The 22269-nt window shown below is 40.6% G+C and overlaps 1 protein-coding gene across 3 annotated transcripts in view; it reads right to left on the bottom strand.

The window, feature by feature from the left end:
• Window positions 1-204: 204 nt before the first annotated feature.
• The window catches only part of PLEKHF2 (pleckstrin homology and FYVE domain containing 2), a 33134-nt gene continuing 11069 nt past the window's right edge, over window positions 205-22269 (bottom strand). Inside the window, exons 1-2 of one of the 3 annotated variants that reach the window (XM_054984457.1) lie at window positions 19521-19746; window positions 205-3735 (exon numbers count right to left, since the gene is read on the bottom strand). In XM_054984457.1, coding sequence (XP_054840432.1) covers window positions 2972-3721 — 750 coding nt within the window. In that variant the 5' untranslated portion in view covers window positions 3722-3735; window positions 19521-19746 and the 3' untranslated portion in view covers window positions 205-2971. Of the gene's footprint in view, window positions 3736-19103; window positions 19146-19520; window positions 19747-22269 lie in introns of those variants that run through there. The other 2 variants (XM_054984459.1, XM_054984458.1) reach the window with 2 other exon arrangements.

Raw genomic sequence — 22269 nt, 5'->3', positions numbered from 1 at the left:
AATAAGGTCTTCAAAAGAAAAGCTTTCCTTTTGAATAAAAAACAACTACGTATTTCCCTACACAGTGGAAGTTTTAAGTATTGGTATTCTGGCCATTTTCATACCACACTAGCAACCTTTTCCCCCTTGATATGCCTTAAGGTGACAAAATAAAGACTCGCTTATTCAAAGCTACTTCAGTTTTACACAGTGAAACCAGTCCAGTCTGACAAACAAAATTACAAAACCATTTATTAAGCCCTTTTAAAAGTTTAACACACACATAAGACAAACATTTATTTTACACAAATTCTGAACAAGTCACAAAAACAGTATCCTACATTCGCACACCTATTTCTAGGATTATTTTCTCCTACAGATGCCAATTTGGTAACAGCTTCAGGGATCCACTGCAACATAGTGTGAATTTCATTCACAGATAATGATGGGGATTGGATAGACAGGGACAGCCAAACAGAGGGTGAGTTTTTTGGAGGGTAGAAAGTGCCAACACATTTGTGCAATGTACACTGATAACTGGGTAAATTTAACTGACATTCAGCATTTAATATGCAAAGTCTTTTGCACAACAAAGGGTAAGAATAAGGAAACTAAACTGTATGAAGATAGATGTTAATACTTTACCATCTCAAGGATCCTTATGTTATCCTTTCAGAAGACAAAGCATGCATTTGCAGTCAATTCCTACAGGTTTTTAATTGGAGGTAAGTCCCATGCCAATTTCAATGGCACTCCTCTAAAGGAAGTGTGCACAAAGTGGTCACCCCATATTCTGAGCCTATGCATGTTTACTTGGAATGTGCTCAACAGGCCTTGCTCCTAAAATAAGCATCCCTAGGATGCTCCTGGCCTGAGTTCACTCTTCTTCTCAGCCTTTCAGCTCATGCATTTCCAAGCATCAACTGCTCATTATTGCTCATCTGGCCATTAGTATTTTCATGGTCTTACAGTTTACTACTGTCTTTTATTCCTACTGCAAAGCAAGTCAAAATATGTCCTTTAGCACATTATAAAAGACTTACAAAATCAAAACATTCTGCTTGTGATTTAAGAGGGCCAGAGAAACGTGTGGTACTTCTCCCTTAAATTTAAAATAAAAATCCTTCTGAATTTGGGAATGAATTCAAGGAGCAGTTGGTAGCACTGTAGGGATATCTTCTTATAGGAAGATTCTGAGAAAAGTGTGAGAATATGCCTGCAATTCTGGACTGCCATTCAAATTAATACACAGTTCCTTTCACGTTAGCAAGTACAGGAATAATAGTTAGAAAATTAATGCTGAATAGGAATAAACTACCAGGAGCTGTGGCACAGTCTCCAACATATTCTCAAGAAAACCATATAAAAAAGCAATGGAAACTGCTAAACATGGATTGTATCACTCATTTTTTTCAAAACTGTTATCTGTGCTACAGCAACCAGATTACAGATTGGGAGACTAGTGCAAGCGACAGAATTGATTGTTTATTCAATAAATATTACCCAGTTATTGCCAGATGAAGCAAACAGTGCAGAAACTGTCACTTAAACTAATGTCTAGATAATGTAATTTTGCTTTACAAACAATATCCAACACTTATGTAAATCTCAGGGGCTACAGATTGCACACACAGTTCTGTCAGGGGTTTCTAAATAAAATCGATTTAACATACTACTGTTATATAAAAATATAGATGTGTTTTGGGATTTTACAAAACTTCAGAGCTAAATTTGATGTTTCTCTAAAAATGACGCCATCATAGAAAAGAATGTATTGTAAAGAATAAAAGGTAAATACTTTATTGGAAATACTTTTTTTTTGCACTATCCCTCCTGGTCCTGGGTTTATGTATTTAAAATGAAGTCTTTTGCAGTTTATTTCTATTTGAGGTCAGCTGTGTATACAGGATGGGAATTTTTGCAAGTTCTTTTTCCAGATGGCTGGTTGGGACATCTTCCCATATTGTGCTTTTAAAACAAATTCTAATTATTAAAAACCCTAATCCTAATGTTTAAAAAGGTTAGTATAGTATCTAAGTAATTTATAAATAGCAAATCAAACACATTACAGTAAATACCATGATCTAAGCAAATACAATTGTCGATTACCAAGACTCCATAGCTACAACAATTTTTTAAGTAGCAAGATACTAAATTAGAACTTCTTCAAGTGGATTTACTAGGTAGCCCCCATTCTATGCAGGTTGAGGAAGCTTCACACTGGTGTAGAGCTCAGCTGGACTCCACAGCAGCGCCAAGTCAATCTTTATGTGACAAGTTACAGGAAACTCCTTTGTGCGACAGGTTCACGAACTTGACACACACTGTAGTGATGTACCCAAACCATGTGCTTCTCAAATCCTAGTTACAGGACAGCAATTATTGTCAACAGCACCAACTATTTCTCAATTTGTTGCATGCATTTGCAAAAAAGGGTACAATATGTTAGTTCTTCCTGCAACAGTGCAGTCATTACAAGGCACTGCTTGGTATAGAAATCTTTGTATAAAAGTTAATGACATTGAAGTACGCATTTATGTTAAAAGGATGATAGTGTAACAGTGGTTTTAAAGCCTGCTCAGATGTCCTGTTCAGTTTGATGGAGACACAAAATACCGGTTTTATGCACTTTTAATCCTTGCCAATATTAAAAAGGAATACAATTTCCCTGTTACGTACAATATGGGATGGTTGTTGGTAAGCAAAAGCTGTACTTGGTTTTCTAACCTGAAGTGGGAGGATAGAGGTTAAAAAACACCAATTCACCCCTACACAGGAAATCAAGTATACAAAACTGGAAAGTGATATATTTGCAATAGTCTATCCCTGCAGAAAGAGAGTAACAATTCTATATCTAAGAAATTCAGAGATTGAGGCACATTCGCTGAAGACTTTTCAGGCAATTTTATGGCTAGGGTAGGCCTCTCAGAAGAGCCTGGCTTCCTCATACAGCAACAGATTCAAATGCCAGTTCTAACCTGAAGACATTCTCTTAGTCACTGCTGTCATCATCTTCATCATCATCAGATATATCATTTAAAGGTGGCTTTGGCGACCGACTGTAAGAGTCTGATCTCATTGGCTGGCATGTAGGCATCTCTCCAGTGGAAAGGAGGTCATAACAGAAGTCGCAGATACGCACAGGCTTGGAAGACTGGCTTGGAAGAAGGAACCTTTTTTCAGAACAGGGCCCACACACAACAAACCCACATTTCCGGCAGTGGTGTCGACGATTGACGGGGGTAAACTTTGCCTTCTGGCAGCGCATGCATACAGTGGCTTCAGAATCAGGGACCCAGACAGCTGCATGTTCATTACTGGGAGTCTTCCCACTTTTGGAAATCAAATCAGAAACACATTTATTTATGTGGTTCATCCACTCAGATTTTTCTGTAGCAGTGGCAGCATACACTGCAAAAGATTTTGTTGGGGTCTTGATAAGCCACCCATTCCGCAGATCCCCTTCATCTTGGATGGATTCAATAGTTACATTTTCCAAAGGAATAATGTGCTGCTTGTTGTATTTTTTCTTCTGAATGACGATGTTACCGTACACAAGAATATCATTGAATAAGAAGAACTGTCTTGCTTTTGGTTTCTTCCTACACAGCTTTGTTAGTACGCCTTCACCTATCAGAACACGACCAGGAATAGTCAGAGGCTGCCCAGCGGCTCCAAAACAGTTCTCCACTATGCTTATTCGCCTGGTATTTGCTTCACTGTTTGCCAAGCGATCCACCATCTTTCAATAGTTTCCTAAAAACAGAAATGAATATTGTTAGTGCATTGCAACAGTGTAATAAATGGAAGCAAGCTCTGGAAGATGCTAGGCACATGCAGACACCACCAGTCTTTTGCAAACTTCTCTTTCAGCAGCAAGTGCACTAAATCATTATTCTGCTTTTTAAATCTCATGGATTTTTAGATACAGCATGTGGGCTCAAGCAAGAGGCACTATGTCAGGAAAATAATTTTAAAAAACTGCTACTAACACGGACCTAGAACTATGGCCAAGGAACCTGCTCATACATTCAAAGCAGACGGTCGGTGCCTTCAAAAGTGGGGTGCTACAACCCCCACTTGTACTCAAGCCCCTCTCATTCAAACCTTGTCTCAGTTCTATCAACCCAAAGCTGCACCTCCTTATTCCCCCCAGCTCTGCCTATGAAAGCACCCACCAGTGGTGATGGTACGGCCCTTTTTAGAGGAAATATACTTCTGAACATCACATGCTAGGAATGAATGGCGCTGTATTTTAAGAGTCTCTATATATGGACCATTTACTTAGGCTTACAAATTCATTTTGATAAAATGTGACTCTGCTTAATCCACTTACGTCACCCCTTTACACATCCCACCAATTACTGACCAAGCGTGTATGCAGAACCCAAATTCTGCAAGTTATTTCTGTCCTTTCTGACTATTTTTTCATGCATTAAGCAAGTGCAGCTAGAATGAGTGAAGGAATAGTTATCCTGCCTTTTAGTTAAAGCTTACAAGGCAAAACCGCGTCAGTTATAATTTGTTCAAAAATGGCCTGTTGTGTGAAATAGGGTCCAATTCAACAGCCTTCAAGAATCTACAAAACCTGTAATAGCAAACCATACTTTGCTGCTAGATGAATAAGCCGCTCCCTCCATACCTTCTCCGTCACACACGGAGCTTACTAATGAATGGTTTTCACTTCCAGAGAATTAGTTAGAAAGGAATCCCACAGGCTCTTTCACATTCATAGACTGCTATTACATTTGAAAAATGTCATTCTGATTTTCTACTTCTGAAAAATACTCTTAAGACATACTGAGAGAAGAGAGGAGAGAGTCAGTCCCATCCTCAAGGTACTTTGCTTATACTAGAGTTCACTTGAATGGCTAACTGTATGTATACTACATTCACTGGAAAGTTTCCTAAGTATATCCTCTGCAACTCCATGAAAAGGCTAGTCCAGCTGCACACTTGATTGCAATCTGAAGTTCTATACAGACTTTTCCGAGTCAAGCAGCAGTGGTCAGAACTAGAAATACTTTTATACTTCCACCCTCCAAAAGAAAGTACAACATTTTAACCCGGGTAATAAAGACGCACTACAGGTCTTCCTTTTCAGATTCCTTGTCAGGAGAAGCTGTTTATAGGATGTAGCACAAATGGACGACCAATTCCTCCTTTAGACTTTTAATAGAGTAGAAACAAGACTTAAATTCTCAAATACTGGAGGACAACATAAGAGTCTGATAAGACTCATGATCATCTATAAAAACTGAGATCAAATTTCAGATGTCCCTTCTATTGTTTCCTAAATATTTTTAGTGTGAAATGCAACTAAAAGTTAACCATTTTTTAAAAATCATACCTCAAGTTTCTGAACTAAGAGCTGAATAGATAACCAAATTGTGTTCTTCTGAGAAAAACATGATCTTACTAGTAAAACCACGTAAATGCAAGTTCAAAAAAGGACTGTTGGGTATTATGGCCTCAATCCTACAGCATTCCCTAAGACCAAGTAAATCAGAGTTCAAATCCTGAGATATAAAGAAGCTGATCTGAGGATTAAGTGACGTTTACTAAAAGGGGGCGGGGGGGGGGGGAGAGGGCCTGCATACAAAAAGGACCTATTTCTGCTAATTTTAAAAGAGTTTAACCCATCAGCGCTGTTATGGGAGGAAGCCTCCTTAACCTTTTGTCATTATCCTTTTCCTAGAAATGTACAAAAAAGGCACAATGCCAAATAAAAAATTCCAAACTGACATTCCTCCCAAGTTCGTATTTCTAGTATTTCTGAATTAGCAGCCATTCGCTTTCTTATGCCTTTGGTATTTTCAGCATTAATTTCAATGACCAACTTACCTCACAACTAAGGATGAGCAGATTCACACCATTCTTCCCTGCACAGCCTTGATCCCCTTCTGCTCCTGAGGATTCAATCTGAACATCTTCTATCAAAGTTTTGGATTTCAATGGCACAGAATCCCAGGAGCAGAGAGGGAATGGTCCACCCCACCCCCCACCCCGGGTCCGTCTCCCAAGATTGCAAACACCAGCCACAGAATCCAACTCTATCAGTCTAAGGTGCTTTAGAGTTGAAAACATCAAGTTTGTTTATACCAGGATCTAGACCACAGAAATTTTGAATAGTGTTCCTATGTAGTGAGTTTGGAATAAGTTCAGTTTCAAGATATATTTGCTTATATCTAAAATACAGATTCCTATAACTATTCTGTGTATTTGGAAGAAGGACTTAATGGTAACCTAACAATATTTCAAGACTGAGAAACAGGGACTTAAAAGTCCCACACAGGCAGGTTACAGTAAGTCCCGTCAGCTTAGGGTGGTGGCGATGACAGAGTTTGCTGGAATATTTTTAAATATATAACACTAAAACCAAAAGCTATAGGGGAATAGCATCTTTTCATTATAATTATTTACTTCCAGACTTAATCTCTTCCTCAACTTCAAAACAGTAGGTTGCTCAAAGAAGTTCATCTCTTGTCTATGAACTAATTTTGCTAGATGGAAGTATATACTACCAATATTAATAAGACTAGCCAGAGACCTTTTACAGTCCTTCATACCGCAGCCTTAAGCCTACCTTTACACTCATCCCCTTCCCTTTAACACGGTAGGGGTTCGTTTAAACCAGGGTTTGACAAATCCCAGGGGCCAGGTTGCCATGGCTCCTGGAAATTTCACGGTGGTGAAATTACTGTAGCAGTTCTAAGTAGAAGTACAAAAGGCTGGATATGTGAAGAGGTTAGGATTATGTTTCATGGGAACAATACTAGTAATATGATTATTAAAAAATGAACACCTAAAGACTGAAAAATGAGTCTAGCTTCTTAAGTTTGAGGACGATCTTCTAGGGCTGAAAATTTTTTGTCAAGGCCTTGTTTAAATTATTATCTGTCTTCCTCAATCCATACACACGGGGCTTTTTTTCTGGGAAAAGAGGTGGTGGGACTCAGCGGTGGAACTCAGGACTGCACAGTGACGTCACATTGGGTTAGCTGGAACAAGGGGGGAGTTTTTTAAAGTTTAAATTGCCCTCAGCGAAAATGGTCACATGGCCGGTGTCCCCGCCCCCTGATCTCCAGACAGAGGGGAGTTTAGATTGCCCTCCACACCGCTCCAGTGGCACGGAGGGCAATTTAAACTCCCCTCTGTCTGGAGATCAGGGGGCGGGGCCACCAGCCATGTGACCATTTTCAAGAGGTGTCGGAACTCCGTTCCCCCCGCGTTCTCCCTGAAAAAAAGCCCTGCATACACACATACACGCCCCACTTAGGGGGAGAAATTGAAGGAACTATGTAAGGGCCTATGCTTTGTAAGTGGAATACTGAGCAAGTTCTAAGAGTGAAATCTGACAATGCCAATGCAACGGAGCAGGTCACTAAATGTGGAAAATTCAGCTGCAATGCAAAACACCTGATAATTATTGGGAGGAATTTTTCAAGAATATTTATCCATTCTTTATCCACTTCTCACACGCCTGCTTTCTATTCAAAGTGAAATGATTTATGTCAAATGTATTTGAAAGTGTTTTCCTTCAAAGCTTGGGAAAGTATACCAATTTACATGCAGATGTTCAGATGCACTACTGGATACAAAATCAACACAAAAATGGGACATCTTACAATCAAGTAAATTTTTTTTTTCTAAATTCAAAATAAATATTTGGAAATTAATTTTTGTACTTGCTAAGGACTGGGAAATAGAAAAACAAAAATATAGGACAAATTGAAGCAACTGAATACTTCTCAAAAACACAAAGATATTATAAAGTACAAAAATCAAGATCCAATACTTGACTACAATCCAGAGCCATAACAACTATATGACTCCGCAGGCTGCTATGGGAGATCTAATTTCACAAACGTTCCTTGCTACAGACTCAGTATGATTAGACAGTAGAAAAAGCACCTCTGGCACATGAGAGCATAGGTGAACTGGAGTGAGGATTTCAAAATGAAGAGAGCAGCAGGGCTGAGGGAATGCTGTGTCTGAATGTTAGTCGGATACTAATTTTACATAACTATAGGCCTACAGAGAGCTAGTGTGGTGTAGTGATTAGGGTCAGGTTAGGATTGGGGAAACCTAAATTTGAATTTCAACTCTGTCATGGAAGCTTGCTGTGTGATCTTTGGCCAGTCACACACCCTCAACCTAACCTACCTCACGGAGTTGTTGTAAGGAGAAACTTGAGGAAAGGAGTGTGTTTGGGACAAAGGCAGAGTATAAATTAAGTAAATAAATAAATTCTAGATCCAAATCCCCAGTCTGCCATTCAAGCTCACTGGGCCAATCTCTCTCTCTCCTCTCTCTCCCCCCCTCTCCCTCTCTGCCAAACAGGGTCATTATGACAATGATGGGGGAGGAGGGACAGAGACAAGAACCCTGTATACTTCTACCCTGAGAGCTAGTATGCTAGAGATGAGGCAACTGGAGATACAACCATCAAATAAGATACCAAGGTGCATAATGCCATAAAGCATTTTGTGCACAGTAGGGATTTTTCTGAAATCTGACCACAGTTCAATGCTATTCATAATATTAACAAGACAGCAGTTTTGCAATTACTAATAATTTGTTTATTCCATTTACATGCAACATTTGACAGCCAAGTTACGTGCTTTCTTCCTATATGAAAGTGGTTTTCCATGCAAAACTGAAAAGTGTAGGGGCTCAAAACTAAACTGATTGTGTTTTATTGTAATTTTAAAGCCTATTGCAGGGAAGGAGGGCTAGACATTTAATAAATGAATGAATGATTCCATCAAACTGCTGGAAATCAAACACACTGGCTAAGTAAGAATATATAAAAATATCTTTTAATCCTTAAAATTACATGTGTTCTCATGCATCAGAACTGAACTACCATAAAAGGCTACTTTTTAAAAAGTTGTAAAGCAGTTTCATATTTATGTTCTACTGTAATGGTTGTTATTACAATACAACTATGTCATTTACAATGGCAGTGTGCAGCATGAAAGTCTACTTTTAAGAAAAAATGTACATCACTGAACTATCCCACAATTCAGAATAGAATACGGCTAAAAGACTCAGGGTGATGTCATGTTACAAGAACTCTTTGTTAACAAATAGCAAACACACATAATACTTATGTGGAGAACTAGAAGAGCTTTTTTGGCAGCATGCCATTCATGCCCATAAAATATTTGTTACATAAGATTTCCATAGCAGCAATGCTTCTGTGGGCTGTTGATATATGAATATATTCCATGAAACTGCATTACTTAGCAGCTTCCATATTAGACACCACACTGAATTTTAACTTGCAAGAGTACACATTTCTAACACTGGTAACACAGTGAATTTGGCATCCCTGCCCCATGGTCCAGATTTTAACCAATGCAGTTTATTGTTTTTAAAAAGAATGCAATGAGAGAATCACACACCCAACGACACCCATCTGAACAGGTTCACTTCCCCATTCTTCCGCTCTGCTGCTCCTTCTCTGGCACAGCTTCATCACACAACCTTGCCTGAAATCACTTGCAACTGGTCCTACCATGGATACCACTATTCCTCCCAGGTTCCCTTGATTCCAGTGTAAGGGAAATGAGAGTGGCTAAGTCCCTGTCCCTTTTCACAGCTTTCTATTAATTTTCTTGCCTGTGACAGCCATAGTTTGGCCTGTCTAACACAGAGTTTCTCAGTAATAGAAATGGCCATAGACTTCGAACACAGCCTCTCTTTCTAATCTGGCTTTACTTTAATATTCACAGGAACGGCAAGATTTCTTGGGAAGACTCTACAAGGGTTACCACAAAAAAGACGATCTTTCAACGCTACAAATGCTCCTGTGTTGTAAAAGCACATGATTCTCAGCTGACATAACTACTTCTGGTAGCATTTTTCCCCTTTTTAAATCATTTTAACCTTTATCATATCTTTAACCAGTTTTTAACGGTGATGTAGAGCAGGGATGACCACAAATCAGATCTAACTAATGGGAGTAACTGTGCCCAATCTCCAGTTGCCCTAGTAACTTTTAAACATGGTTTAATGATTCGCCAACAGTTTCACTTACGGAGAAAAGATGCAATGAATGAGACTCCATGTGCCTTTTATGTAAACTTGATTGTGCTGCCCTCTCTTCGTTCTGGAAAGGTAACAAGCACAGCCGATTGTCCCACAGAGGGGATCTTTCAGGAAGTAGTCATGCACAATGCTCCTTCCCCAGGCAACAGCCTCGTATTATCAGAGAACATGCTACTCAAACCTGGTTGTGTCTTTACTTCTAGGAAACACCATACCAACTTGAAAATGTACAAGGAAACAGTGTTTCGACTAATACCTGGAAAATAGAGTGGTCCCCTAGAGTACTGGCTGATCATCACTGCTGTAATGCTGTAAACTATTACCCACAAAGGACTCCTCCCTACATGAACTGTTCATAGCAACAAAGACAGGAATCCAGACAAGATATCGGTATTTGCTTCCAGACTCAATTTAACATTGTTCATACATTCAAAGCCTTTTACAATCTGGAATCCACATATAACAACAACAACATTCGATTTATATATCTAAAAGACTGCATATTTCTTTATGAACTTTTGTATCAGTTACTCTCCTCTGATGAGGGTGGTGTAGTGGAGAGTGCCCTCAAGTTACAGCTGACTTTTGGCAACCCTTGGCAGGGTTTTCATGGCAACAGACTGGCACGGTGGTTTGCCATTGCCTCTGCAACCTTGGTCTTCATTGGAGGTCTCCCATCCAATATACTAACCAAGGCCAATCCTGCTTAGCTTCTGAGATCTGATGAGATCAGGCTCACCTAATCCAAGTCAGGGCTTGATAATGGTACGCTTTCCACATAGTTGTCCATTCTTCCACAGCCCTTAGGCTTTTCACAGTCACTAGACAATTTCTTAGAATGATCTACTGGAGATTTGAAGAGCATTTTTGTTAATCGTCTTTAGAAAGTGTGCAAAACTATTATCTTACAAAGGACATCATTTTCATAGTAAAAAAGCAATGACTGCCAGGCTTATATTTGTATTGACGTTATTTTAAGTGGGTTTTTTATATTTTGTCACATGGAATTTGTTTGCTGCCTTGAATCCTTTGAGGGGGGAAGTAAATATTTAATAATAGCTCAGTATATTTAATAATATAATGATAATAGCACAGGTCCTAATGTGACATGTTCTTTTTAAAAAAAATTCAGCACCAAACAATGTAAAAACCATCTCCATAAGACGAGAGGAATCAGCATGGCCAGATCAGCTGAATTTAGGCAGCAAGAGGGTTAGTGTTCCAGATGCAGCTGATAAAAGGTGCTCTAGACTACCATGCCAACTTGATTTTTAAAAGAGCAAGACAGGGTTCATGACATGAGTACCCCAAGCTGTTGACCTGCTTGGAGAAAGACAACTTCACTTTATCTAGGAGCAGATCCAGTCCCTCTAAAGTATCAGCCTTCTCAATCAGCTTTACCTCTGCCTTGTCTGGATTCATCTTCAGTTTGTTGTGCTTAGCCACCTGACTGCAGCCTCAAAGCATCAATTTAGAACAAAAATGGACACATCTGGAGGTCTGGATAATGAAATATAGAGCTCAGTGTCATTTGCATATTAATGGCATCCAGCCCCAAAGGTCTGGACAATCTCATCAGTGGCCTCATCTATATATTTATATATATTTCTCTCACCTATGCTTTTATTTATTTATAATATAATTTATAATATATATTATATATATATATATTCTCTCAACCATGCTTTACACACACACACACACACACACACACACACACACACACACACACAAAAGCATGGGTTAGAAAACAGAACTCTGTGGCACTCCACAAAACAAATCCCACCCAGTGGATTCCGTATCTCCAATGAAGACTCTTTGTGCTCGGTCAGACAGAAAAGAGCAAAATCACCAAAGGGCTTTGCCCTTAACACTAACTCCATATTCAAGCCAGTGGATAAAAATGGAGTGGTCAACTGTTTCAAAGGCCACCAAAACATCTAACAGAATCAACAGGGAAGACTGCCCCCTTTCCAGCTTTAAGTGAAAACCATCCACCAGTGCATTAAAGCCGTCTTGGTCCCAAATCCAGGGCAGAAACAAAACTGGAATGGGTCAAGAGCAGATGTGTCCTCTAGGAAGCCCTGGAGCTGCTCCACCACTATATGCTCCATTCCTTTCCCTAGAAAAGGTGAATTGGAAACTGGCCTATAATTGGCTACCTCATCTCTAGCCAGTGAAGGGGTTTTTTTTTAAAGCAGAGGTCCAATAAACTGCCTCTTCTCAAGGCTCCAATATCTTTTCCTGGCAAGATTTTAAAAACAGGATGGGCACAGGGCCAGAGCACAAGTGGTGGCCCTGCCACTCCCAAGGACGCTGTCAGCATCACAAAGGCAGGGCCGATCTAAAACTATCCATAACTAAAGGACAAGCAGGAACTTCTGACCCCTGAGGTATCTGATCTGCTCTCAACTTAGCCTCTTAAGTCGGAAGGGATGAGAAAGATTTTGTCACAAAAACATGACAGCTAGTAGGGCCAAATTTTCGTAACTGGCAAGGTCAGACTTAAGTGTTTTACCAAGTCATGAAACACTTTAAACAACTGAGCGGGACAAGATTCTGCAGATACAATAGTCGCAGAGAAGAGAGTCTTCTTCACCGCCATCATTGCTATCTCATAGGCCTGCAAGTGGGTGCTATGACACGCTCCGGTTTGTCCCGAGTCTTCTTCCAGCATCGCTCTAATTGTCTTCCAGTCCACTTCATATCACCCAACTCCCTAGTATTATACTACAATATTGTATACTACTAATACAATTAGTATTATGCCACAATATTAAGTTGGAACATTTAAACCAACAGATTAAAGGAAGGGGCTGAAATCTGAAGCAGGAAAGAAGTCATAGATAGTCAAACACAGATCACAACAAGAAACAGTAAGAGCCATGTATAAAACTAGGCTTAAGATATCAAATCCATTGTAAAGTGATGCTGATAGCAAGAGAGTACGAAACATTATGAATACATACAATATGGCCTTTCTAAGTTCAGATGCCCCAATGACAATGTGTGTTCTGTTGTGAGCTAAAGAAAGCACACTGTGCATAAGAGTTATACAAGCCATAATTAGAGATGAAGTTTAGCGTTATCCATCTTTGATCTCAAATACAAACTGGGAATTTATCCATCTAACATTTGGAAAATAAACTGTAATTGCATCTGAAATCAACAAATCTACAAAGAAGACTGCACTGAAAATAAGTGGCTCTTTTCCATCTACCAAGCACTAGTCTTTCCCATAAGTTTGCATAGATGGCAAAGATAGTTTAGCTAATTATTTTCACTGATTCAGGTTTTGGGGTTTCTATTATTAAATTTCTGTACTCAAGACCCCCAAGGGGAAAACTGAGTTACCACAAGCCACATGTCTATTGGTCAAGAAAACTGAATGGAATCTTCATATTCAGAGGCAGCCTACCTCTGAATACCAGATGCTGGAGGCTGCAGTCAGATATCACATTAAGTCAATATTAAGCACAAACTCAAGCTTGTTGCTTGGATCACACCTTGCTCCTGTTTCTTTACCCTTCTTTCTCACCTAGATTACAATGAAGAAAACCCAATTTTAGACCAACTATTGTTATCCCAATGTATGAATGCAAGCTAGCCCCACCCTCAACTTCCCCACAAGCCAGGATTCAAAACCACCTTTCACCCAAGTTTAGAACTCCAGTATATCACGGAAGAACACTAGCTACAATCAACCTCAGATCCTACACTTACAAGTTGCAAGTAACCGGAGTTTCTTTAAAATCAGAATTCCTTCATTGTGTTCCATGCAAAACAGGAAGGGGGAGGAAGCAGGAGTAAGGCATGCATGCAAGTCTGTGCATGAACCTGGCTTGTCGCCAGTATCATCTAAATGTTATGTCTGAATACAACCTTAGAACTACCCACCTGGCCAATACTGGGAACAAGACACTTGACTAAGTGATTTGGGATTTTAAAAAAAAAAAACTGCTGCCAATACAAGCTTGTCTACAGTATTTTAATACCCCCCCCAAAATACCACTATATATTATCCTTAGACTTAACAGTTTGCTACAAAAAGTATTTTCAAGACTGAGTTTCAATCTAAAGTTGATTTAATAACAGCCAGTGTCAGAATTTCTCCGTTTAGAGGCACAGTAACTACACTAACATGGGTAGTGTTTGATTTAAAAAAAAAACAGTCAGGTTAGCACTTTTTTTCTTTAATGTTACACTTAAGTATGTGCAAAAGTTAGTCTGTCTTAACACAAGTTGACTACATGTAATTTAAGGGATGAATCTCTAAACAGATTTGTTTCCATTCTTCAGCTGCAAAAATTACAGCTCCCTGCCTTAAGCAGGAGCACTCATTTTGTAGGCAGAAACCAGAGGGTGAAAGAGGACATGGGGTGGTTGCACCTTGCACGGGCTCTTGTCTGGAGAGCCTTATGCAGCTGGCCATGGCCTCACCCTTCTCATGGGCTGTGGGGGGTGGGAGTGGGAGCAGCCAAGTGGATCAGAAAGAAGACCATTTCTCTTCAGTCCACACTGTACTTTGAAAGAGGAGGGAAGGTAGTGGCTGGCCAGGCACTTGGTACACTCTGACTGCAAAAACCCATTCAAATTTTCTTATTCTGATTCCTATATCAATAACAGTGTTTGGCGTATCTACAGGGTAGACATTGATAAACAGGACTGGGAAGTAATTTTACCAAGGCTGGGTTTTTCACCTCCTTCATAGCAAAAACACTTACATATCTGCATGTTCAACAATTGCCACTATTGGCTGGTGGACATTTAGTCATTAGGTTGGGGAATTCAGTACAGAGTTATCCCGAGATGGGCTCCCTGCATATCCTCGTAAGGGGCTTTGGGAGCAAGTGCATGACAGCTAGCATGTTGGCCACACTAGTTCTTTTTCCACAGTTATCCCCAACAGCACCTATTGTTCCTCATTCATGCTGCACCAAGACCTGAAGAATCTGTAATCCATGAAGTTGTGACCTGATATTTCCCTCTCCAGTGAGTCTGCAGTGTCTTTCTCTCCCTTCCCTTCTGCCTGGCCCAGTCATAACACTGCATTGTAAATGTGCATAGTGAAACATCATGCTTAGAGAGTGTAGATTCAAACATCTTCATTATATACATTACAAGCAACAACATACAGATCCAAGTCTTAACTTAGATAACCAACTAATCATTGCTCATGGCATACATTTCAGGTATGTAACAACAACAACAACAACATTTGATTTATATACCACCCTTCAGGACAACTTAACGCCCACTCAGAGAGGTTTACAAAGTATGTCATTATTATCCCCACAACAAACACCCTTTGAGGTGGGTGGGGCTGAGCTGTGACTCACCCAAGGTCACCCAGCTGGCTTCAAGTGGAGGAGTGGGGAATCAAATCCAGTTCTCCAGACTAGAATCCTGCACTCTTAACTACTATACCAAACTGGCTCACACTAAAACAATAGCACTGAGTTGTTAAAATTGAAATCCCAAATATTTTTCCAGCTGCACAGCCCATGGAATAGATTTACATGACAGATTAAGTACTTGTTTAGACCAAGGATGTTTGCATAAAAAATTGCAAGGAAAATGGTTTGCTAAAATTATGAAAAACTTTACTATAAAAGTTAATGCAAGATAAAAAATTAAAAAGTAACATAGCAACTCTCAAGTCACAGAAATAAGAATGTAAAGAATCCTATAATACACATTCAATTACCATTGATTTTAAATCCATCAACATGCTCAAGATGATGAGTCATAATTTGAATACTGGGACCAACAATTACCAGGGCCAGCCAGAGAACGTGTCACCAGGTAAGAGAAGACCAATTACACTTTCCTAAATGGCAGCAATTGCATACAAAAGGAAATACTACGCAAAGACACCAAGTTAAAAGGAATACCAGTCACACAAAAAAGCACACACATTGCTGATCACTAAAAAAACTGCTAGCAAGTGTGAACTCAGTGCAGTATATTTTCTCTGTATGTATGCATTTGTAAATATTTAGTATTTTTCTTTACTGAAAAGAGTTGTGATCATAACTAACAAGCTGGTATCTTAAACAACCTGAAAAGATATACAACCATCACAACAGTGCAATGGTCCTCTTGAGCATGGAATGACAGTCCAAATCATGAACAAACTAGATGTTACACCTTTCAACAAGTCAGGTCTCAGTTCCTCCGACCTGACACATTCCTCCGACCTGACACAGCCACGCAACGGCTACAGGAAACTAAGTGTCCAAATGCCACAGGATTTTGATCAGGGCTGCGGTACCAGCTTCAGCACACACATGCACACGCACACACCCATTCTCCTAAGGCATAATGGCTCCTGGGGACATTATCTGCTCTGCTATTGAAAACGTCTTCACATGCAGTGACTATAGAAGAGAATTTATTTATTTAATTCATGTGTGCTTTGCTCTCTTCTCCAGTGAACCCAAAGTAGTTTCCATTGCTCTCCTCTCTTCCATTTTATCCACACAACTACTCTGTGAATTAGGTTAGCCTGAGGAATTTGAGACTGGCCCAAAGTCACCCCCTCCAGCAACCTTCCATGGCTGAGAGGGGATTCAAACCTGTGTTTCCCAGTTTCTAGTTCGTTCTAACCACTATACAACACTGGCTTTATGTACATCACTAGGTAGAGCTACAATTTAGGTGCCTGCTTATTTGTATATGGTGTCCTATCTAGACACCCTGTGGCACACAATTTTTGTGTGAAAGGCAAAGGGACTCCTTGCTACCAGAACTCTGTGAACCCATATGGCTATAAGGCAGCTGCAAGTTACAGAAAAAAATGTGTTATGCAAGAGGTTCAGAAGTCAGCCATGTCACCTTTAAAGTTAAACAAAGATTACATAAATATAATCATGTTTGACACATTTATCTGTGTTGACCTTGCTTTGCCCATCTTGCTGTCTCTCTTTGTCATCATGCTATGTTAAAATTCATGTTGCAAACTTCTTGGGCCAGGGACTCATCACTTTTGCTTATGTTATTGTAACACATGCTATGTACTATTACATTATACAAATACTAAGTTAGCAAATTAATTATATGACCAGCACTTTATAACTATTGCTAGGGGGAGGTAGAATGGACACAACACCATATTTTATGGAAAGCTACTTGGTCTACAAAATAGTCATGAAGATAAAACTCTCCTAAGTATAGCTACGGTTTCCTGACAAGCCTTCACATCTTAGATGTTAATTGTGAAAGTCCCTTTATCAACAGATGCTAATTCAAATGCACTAAAGTATTGGGGGGAGGGGGAGCAACCACTATAAAGAAACTTCCAACAGTAGCCCAATATGCTACAATTGCTTCTTCTCAGCAGTATGAGGATACTGCTGCTAAGGAGTTTATGCACAGAAGCACCTTAACTCTAAACCCTTATACCTGTTCATTTTTTTAAAAAAAGTTCAAAATGCATTCCTAGTAAAGTTACGTTTATTGTTTCTCATCACAGATTATCACATAGATTGTGATAACAAAGTAAAAAAATTATAAACGGTGCACTGTAATATACAAATAAAACAATCTGGAAAGAGCAAAAAGTATATTTTAATCTAGTGGACAGGCAATAGTTAAATCAGATGATCACCAGTATAGAAACTGGACAAGTTTAAATTAAATTTCATGAACTGCAAGAACGTTTAAAGATATTATATAGGCACCATGTTTACCTTGCAAGAAGCAAAGTTAACAAAATCTGAACTCAGAAAAAGACTCTAAACTTTGACACATGCAAAATGAAATTCAAGATGCAGACAGGTAAAACCTAAATAAACAGCCCTTCCTCCAATAAAGAGAAACAAATAATACTGTAGTTGGCAGTCTCCTGGATAACTAACACACTACGTATGATCTTTCCAATTTGTGGCTTAAACAGCAGCTGTCCCAGGCTAGGCCCAAACAATCAGAATAACCTAAAAACAATTCAGCTAACTTCCTTCAAAAGAGAATCCACTTGCTTAGCCAACCACAATCCCAGGAACTTCCTCGTCTTCTGATGCAAATGAACTCTCACCACAAGAGTGTGAAACTCACTCTGTGGAGGAGCAATACACACAGGCTTTTTAAAAAGAGATGTCTTGTTGCAAAAAAGAATAAACTTTGTGGAATAAACTTTCACAAGCCATAGAGCTCACTTGGTTAGATCCATGAAGTGGGCTCTCAGTTGAGGAAGCGCAGAATTTGTTGGCTTCTAGGGTTCCATAACACTCTTCATTATTTTGGCTGCTACAGACCAATATACACCTTGGGAATTAGTTTTTCAAAAAGCCATTTTTACTTACAAGCTCACACAACCCAGGAGACAGTCAACGGGAGCCTTTTAAGTCTAGCACTAGGATGAAAAGAGGAGCTGGATAAGAAGCTCTCCGCTCTGGGGAAGTGTGACAAACTTTCGTTTTGTTTACTAAAGAAATCCGGCACCACTGACAGAGCTTCAGCGCAAGAAGCCAAGGGCACAGGGCTGCCAAGTTTCCTCATTTCTCCCATACACAGTCTGGTGCGTAACTCGGGCTGCAATTTTGCCTGCTGGTAATCATTATTGTTATTGTTGTTTATTTCTAATTTGCCTCTCTCACGGAGATCCAAGAAGCCCCACTGAACAAAGTTTCAGATAAGTAGCCGTGTTGGTCTGCAGTGGAACAGCTGGATTAGAGACCAGTGGCTCATTAGACACCAACAAGGTTTTCAGGATATAAACTCCGGATTCAAAATTCCCTTCTTCAGATACAGAGAGAAGCAGAGATCCCTGACTGGGAGACAAAAGCTTAGGGATCTCCACTCCTGCCCGTATCTGAAGAAGGGAGCTCTGACTCTGGAAAGCTAACACCATGGAAACCTTGCTGGTCGCGAAGAAGCCTCTAGACTCAAATCCTGGTATCCTAACGAACAGAGTAGGGCATATTTTGGGCTGTTGAACTAGCAGCCCTCACAAGCGGATGCTGAAGGGGAGAAGAGAAAGCAGCCCCTTCTTTTAACTATTTTTTCCATAGCTCAACAATAAAGTGGTGGAAAACTCGAAAAGCTCCACAGGCGCGTAGGGCTCCCACCTTAACAGGAGCCCGAGTGTCACGAGCGACCTCACACCAGCCAGCGCCGCCCTCCCGTTCGGACTCCACAAACCGCTGTGACACAACAGCCGAAAGTGAGGGACGCTTTTCCTAACCAGCAACCTGGGCAGCGACAGAAGAGATCCGTTCACGGAAGACTCCCGCAGCGAAAAAAGGACGCGTCTTCGTTTTCCGCCCCAGCCCCAAACTGGCAACGACACCCCCTTTCCTTCGTCGGCTAGGGAGCTCCCCCTTCCTTCCCCCGCAGGCGGGATCCCAACATGGCCGCGGCGGATCCACCGGGGAGGAAAGTTTCCGACGTGCAGCTCGCGACACCGGCTCTGCTCCAGGGTGAGGGGAAAACCGAGACCCGCTTCGTCCCGAGCGCCGCCCTCGAGCCAAAGGGGCTCCGCTTACCTAGAGCCTGAAGCGCGCCTTTCCCTGGCTCGGCGTCCAGCTCCGCGGCTTGTCGCTCTCGCTCCTTCGGGGCTGCTCCTTCGCCACGGCTGTTGCTGGTCTTTCTGCGGCCCCGCCGGCGCACACGCCAACCTCTCCGAACCGCGAGGAGGACGGGCCTGGGCGATGTTCCGCCTTGCTCATTTCAATAGCCCGAGCCAAAAGGCGGAGCCGGCGCCATCTTGGAGGACGCGGGCTCTGGGGGATGCTTTCTGGCTTGGCCTGCGTCTTGGTTAGTGGCTGAAAGCGAGAGGTCCCGGGGTTCAGCGGGCTAGAACATCTCTGTGTCTTGAACTGAGGGGGCGAGGGGTGTGGTTGTGGCCACTTTTGAACTTACTTCTCGACTTATTGTGGCAGCAGCCTGGGGCTGTGGTGTGAGAGCCCTCCTTTAGCAAAGAGTCCAGTAGCGCCTTTAAGACTAACCAACTTTATTGTAGCATAAGCTTTCGAGAATCACAGTTCTCTTCGTCAGATGCATCTGACAAAGAGAACTGTGATTCTCGAAAGCTTATGCTACAACAAAGTTGGTTAGTCTTAAAGGTGCTACTGGACTCTTTTTGATTTTGCTACTACAGACTAACACGGCTAACTCCTCTGCTCCTTTAGCAAGAGATTTTCAACAGGTACCTTCATTGTGTGATGTGTCCTCGTCAGGGCCTTTTTTGCTCTGCCCCCCACCCCGGCCATGGAAGCAGAAGTTTCTGCCATAGTACATCTCTCCTGGTCTTCAGAAGGACTGCAAAACCCAATCGGGAAGGCAGTTGGTCCCATTGCCTGGCTGACCTGACGCGGGACCGCTATTTTTATTTATTTATTTAATTGATTGATTCGAATTCTATTCTGCTCTAATAGCAAGCGGGCTCAGAGTGGATCATAGCATGTAAATTGTACAAAAAATAAAATAACTTTTTGCAACAATATAACAACAGCATTATATGTGGTGGGTCTTCTGGTTCTGTAATTTTAATTTATTTCAGCTACTTTGATCTAATGAGAATACTGCAGTCAGGAAGCACAGAATCATACCTGGTTCTCCCTCCATTTTATCCTCAACACAGGCTGAGTACCTGTGACTGGCTCAAGATCACCCAGCAAGCATCCCAGCCATCTACTCCCCAGTGCCAAAACTGTGCTGGGTCCCAGACACGTCAGAGATCTATACATGCATCTCTTCCACCTGTATCTCTAGGGAGAAAGGTTGCAAAAAAACCAGATGCACCACACCCACCTGTGTTCAAGGCACAATCTGTAGGCAGGTTTGCTTTTGGGATCTGGGGCTGTGTATCCATTACATGGTTACTGGAATGGTGAAAATTTGAACCTCCTTCTCTCCATATATAGCTGAGGCCAGAAGGATAAGATGAGATGGTCTTTGTCATTTTTGCAGTTTAAAAAGTATGTGAGGAGGATTTGACTGTTCACACAAACATGTTGGTCCCATTCTTTCTTTTTTAATTAATTAATTTTAAATTTCAGGAACAGAAAACTTGCATACTTATTTGTTCCCAGTTCTAACAACTCCAGATTACTGCTGTACAGTAAGAGAAACTTAATTCCAAGGTGATAGGACTTTGGGTGGGTGTACTCTACGAGAGTGCTAAGGGAAACAGAATAGAGTGTGTACAGAACAGAGTATGTAACTTCAGACAAAGCAGGACTGGTTCTTTTGTAGCATACTACCAGTGTACACGCACATAGACATACATACAAAGGTCAACACCATAGCAACAGACATGCATTTCTCTCTCCCTTTCTTAGGCTGCAGCATAGGCTGCTACACAGTGCTGAAATTTTTATTGAGGAACATTATTTATGTTTAGTTGTCTAGCCAAGAGGAGGGAAAAGAAGGGACAAGCCATAAAATGTGCTAAACAAGAAATTCTGTTTATTTCTTAAAGCATTTTAAATCTGCATTTTGCATTCTAGATGAGTAACTGTTTCCAACCCCAACCTGTGGTTTGGGAATAAGGTTACAATTTTTAAGTCCATATATAAAATATCCAACTAAAAATAAGACTCTGGTTGAAATCCTGTACACATTTTTCTGTACACATTTATCTTGTGTGTAGGACTTTTCTGAGTCAGTATGCATAGGATTGTGCTGTAAATAAAATGTTGAAACATCATATCCAACCAGAAGCTTCAGTCTGGTCACCAAATGAATAATAAGCCTAGTCTGATTTAGTTTGTTTTCTGATGCAATCATCATCAGCAAAAAAATCAGTATAACAGGAAGATAAGACTAGCTGGGAACAATGAGGGATCTACTGCAAAACATGGATATTTTTCTGAACAAAAATGCAAGAAACTGCATTTGTACAGGAAGAGGCAGACACTACAAGACGAATGTACAGTAGTTGACCCCACCACACAAAATATAACTAGGATATCCCTGATACACAATTAAAGGTGAATAGATGGTAAACTTATGAATTGCTGTTCTAGCTGGCATGAGAAAACTAAATGCCTGGTTTTTTCACACTTAGAAAACAGGAGGAACAGCAAATGTTTAGACTATGTTAGTTCATAGTGAACAATAGGAGCATCCTTGGGAGAGGATAACATAAAAACAACTTTTAATTTCCTGCTAGAAAAATGGGTTTGTGAAACCATTCTCGCTTGATCCGGTTTTTTTGTTTCTGAAATTTACTTCATTTATATCCCACCTTTCTCCCCAATGGGTACCTAGCGCAGCTTACATCCTCCTCCT

Source organism: Eublepharis macularius, chromosome 7 (assembly GCF_028583425.1).
Source record: "Eublepharis macularius isolate TG4126 chromosome 7, MPM_Emac_v1.0, whole genome shotgun sequence".
NCBI classification, from domain to species: domain Eukaryota; kingdom Metazoa; phylum Chordata; class Lepidosauria; order Squamata; family Eublepharidae; genus Eublepharis; species Eublepharis macularius.
The sequence above is the reverse complement of the archived record's forward strand: the minus strand, read 5'-3'. Positions and strand labels throughout refer to the sequence as shown.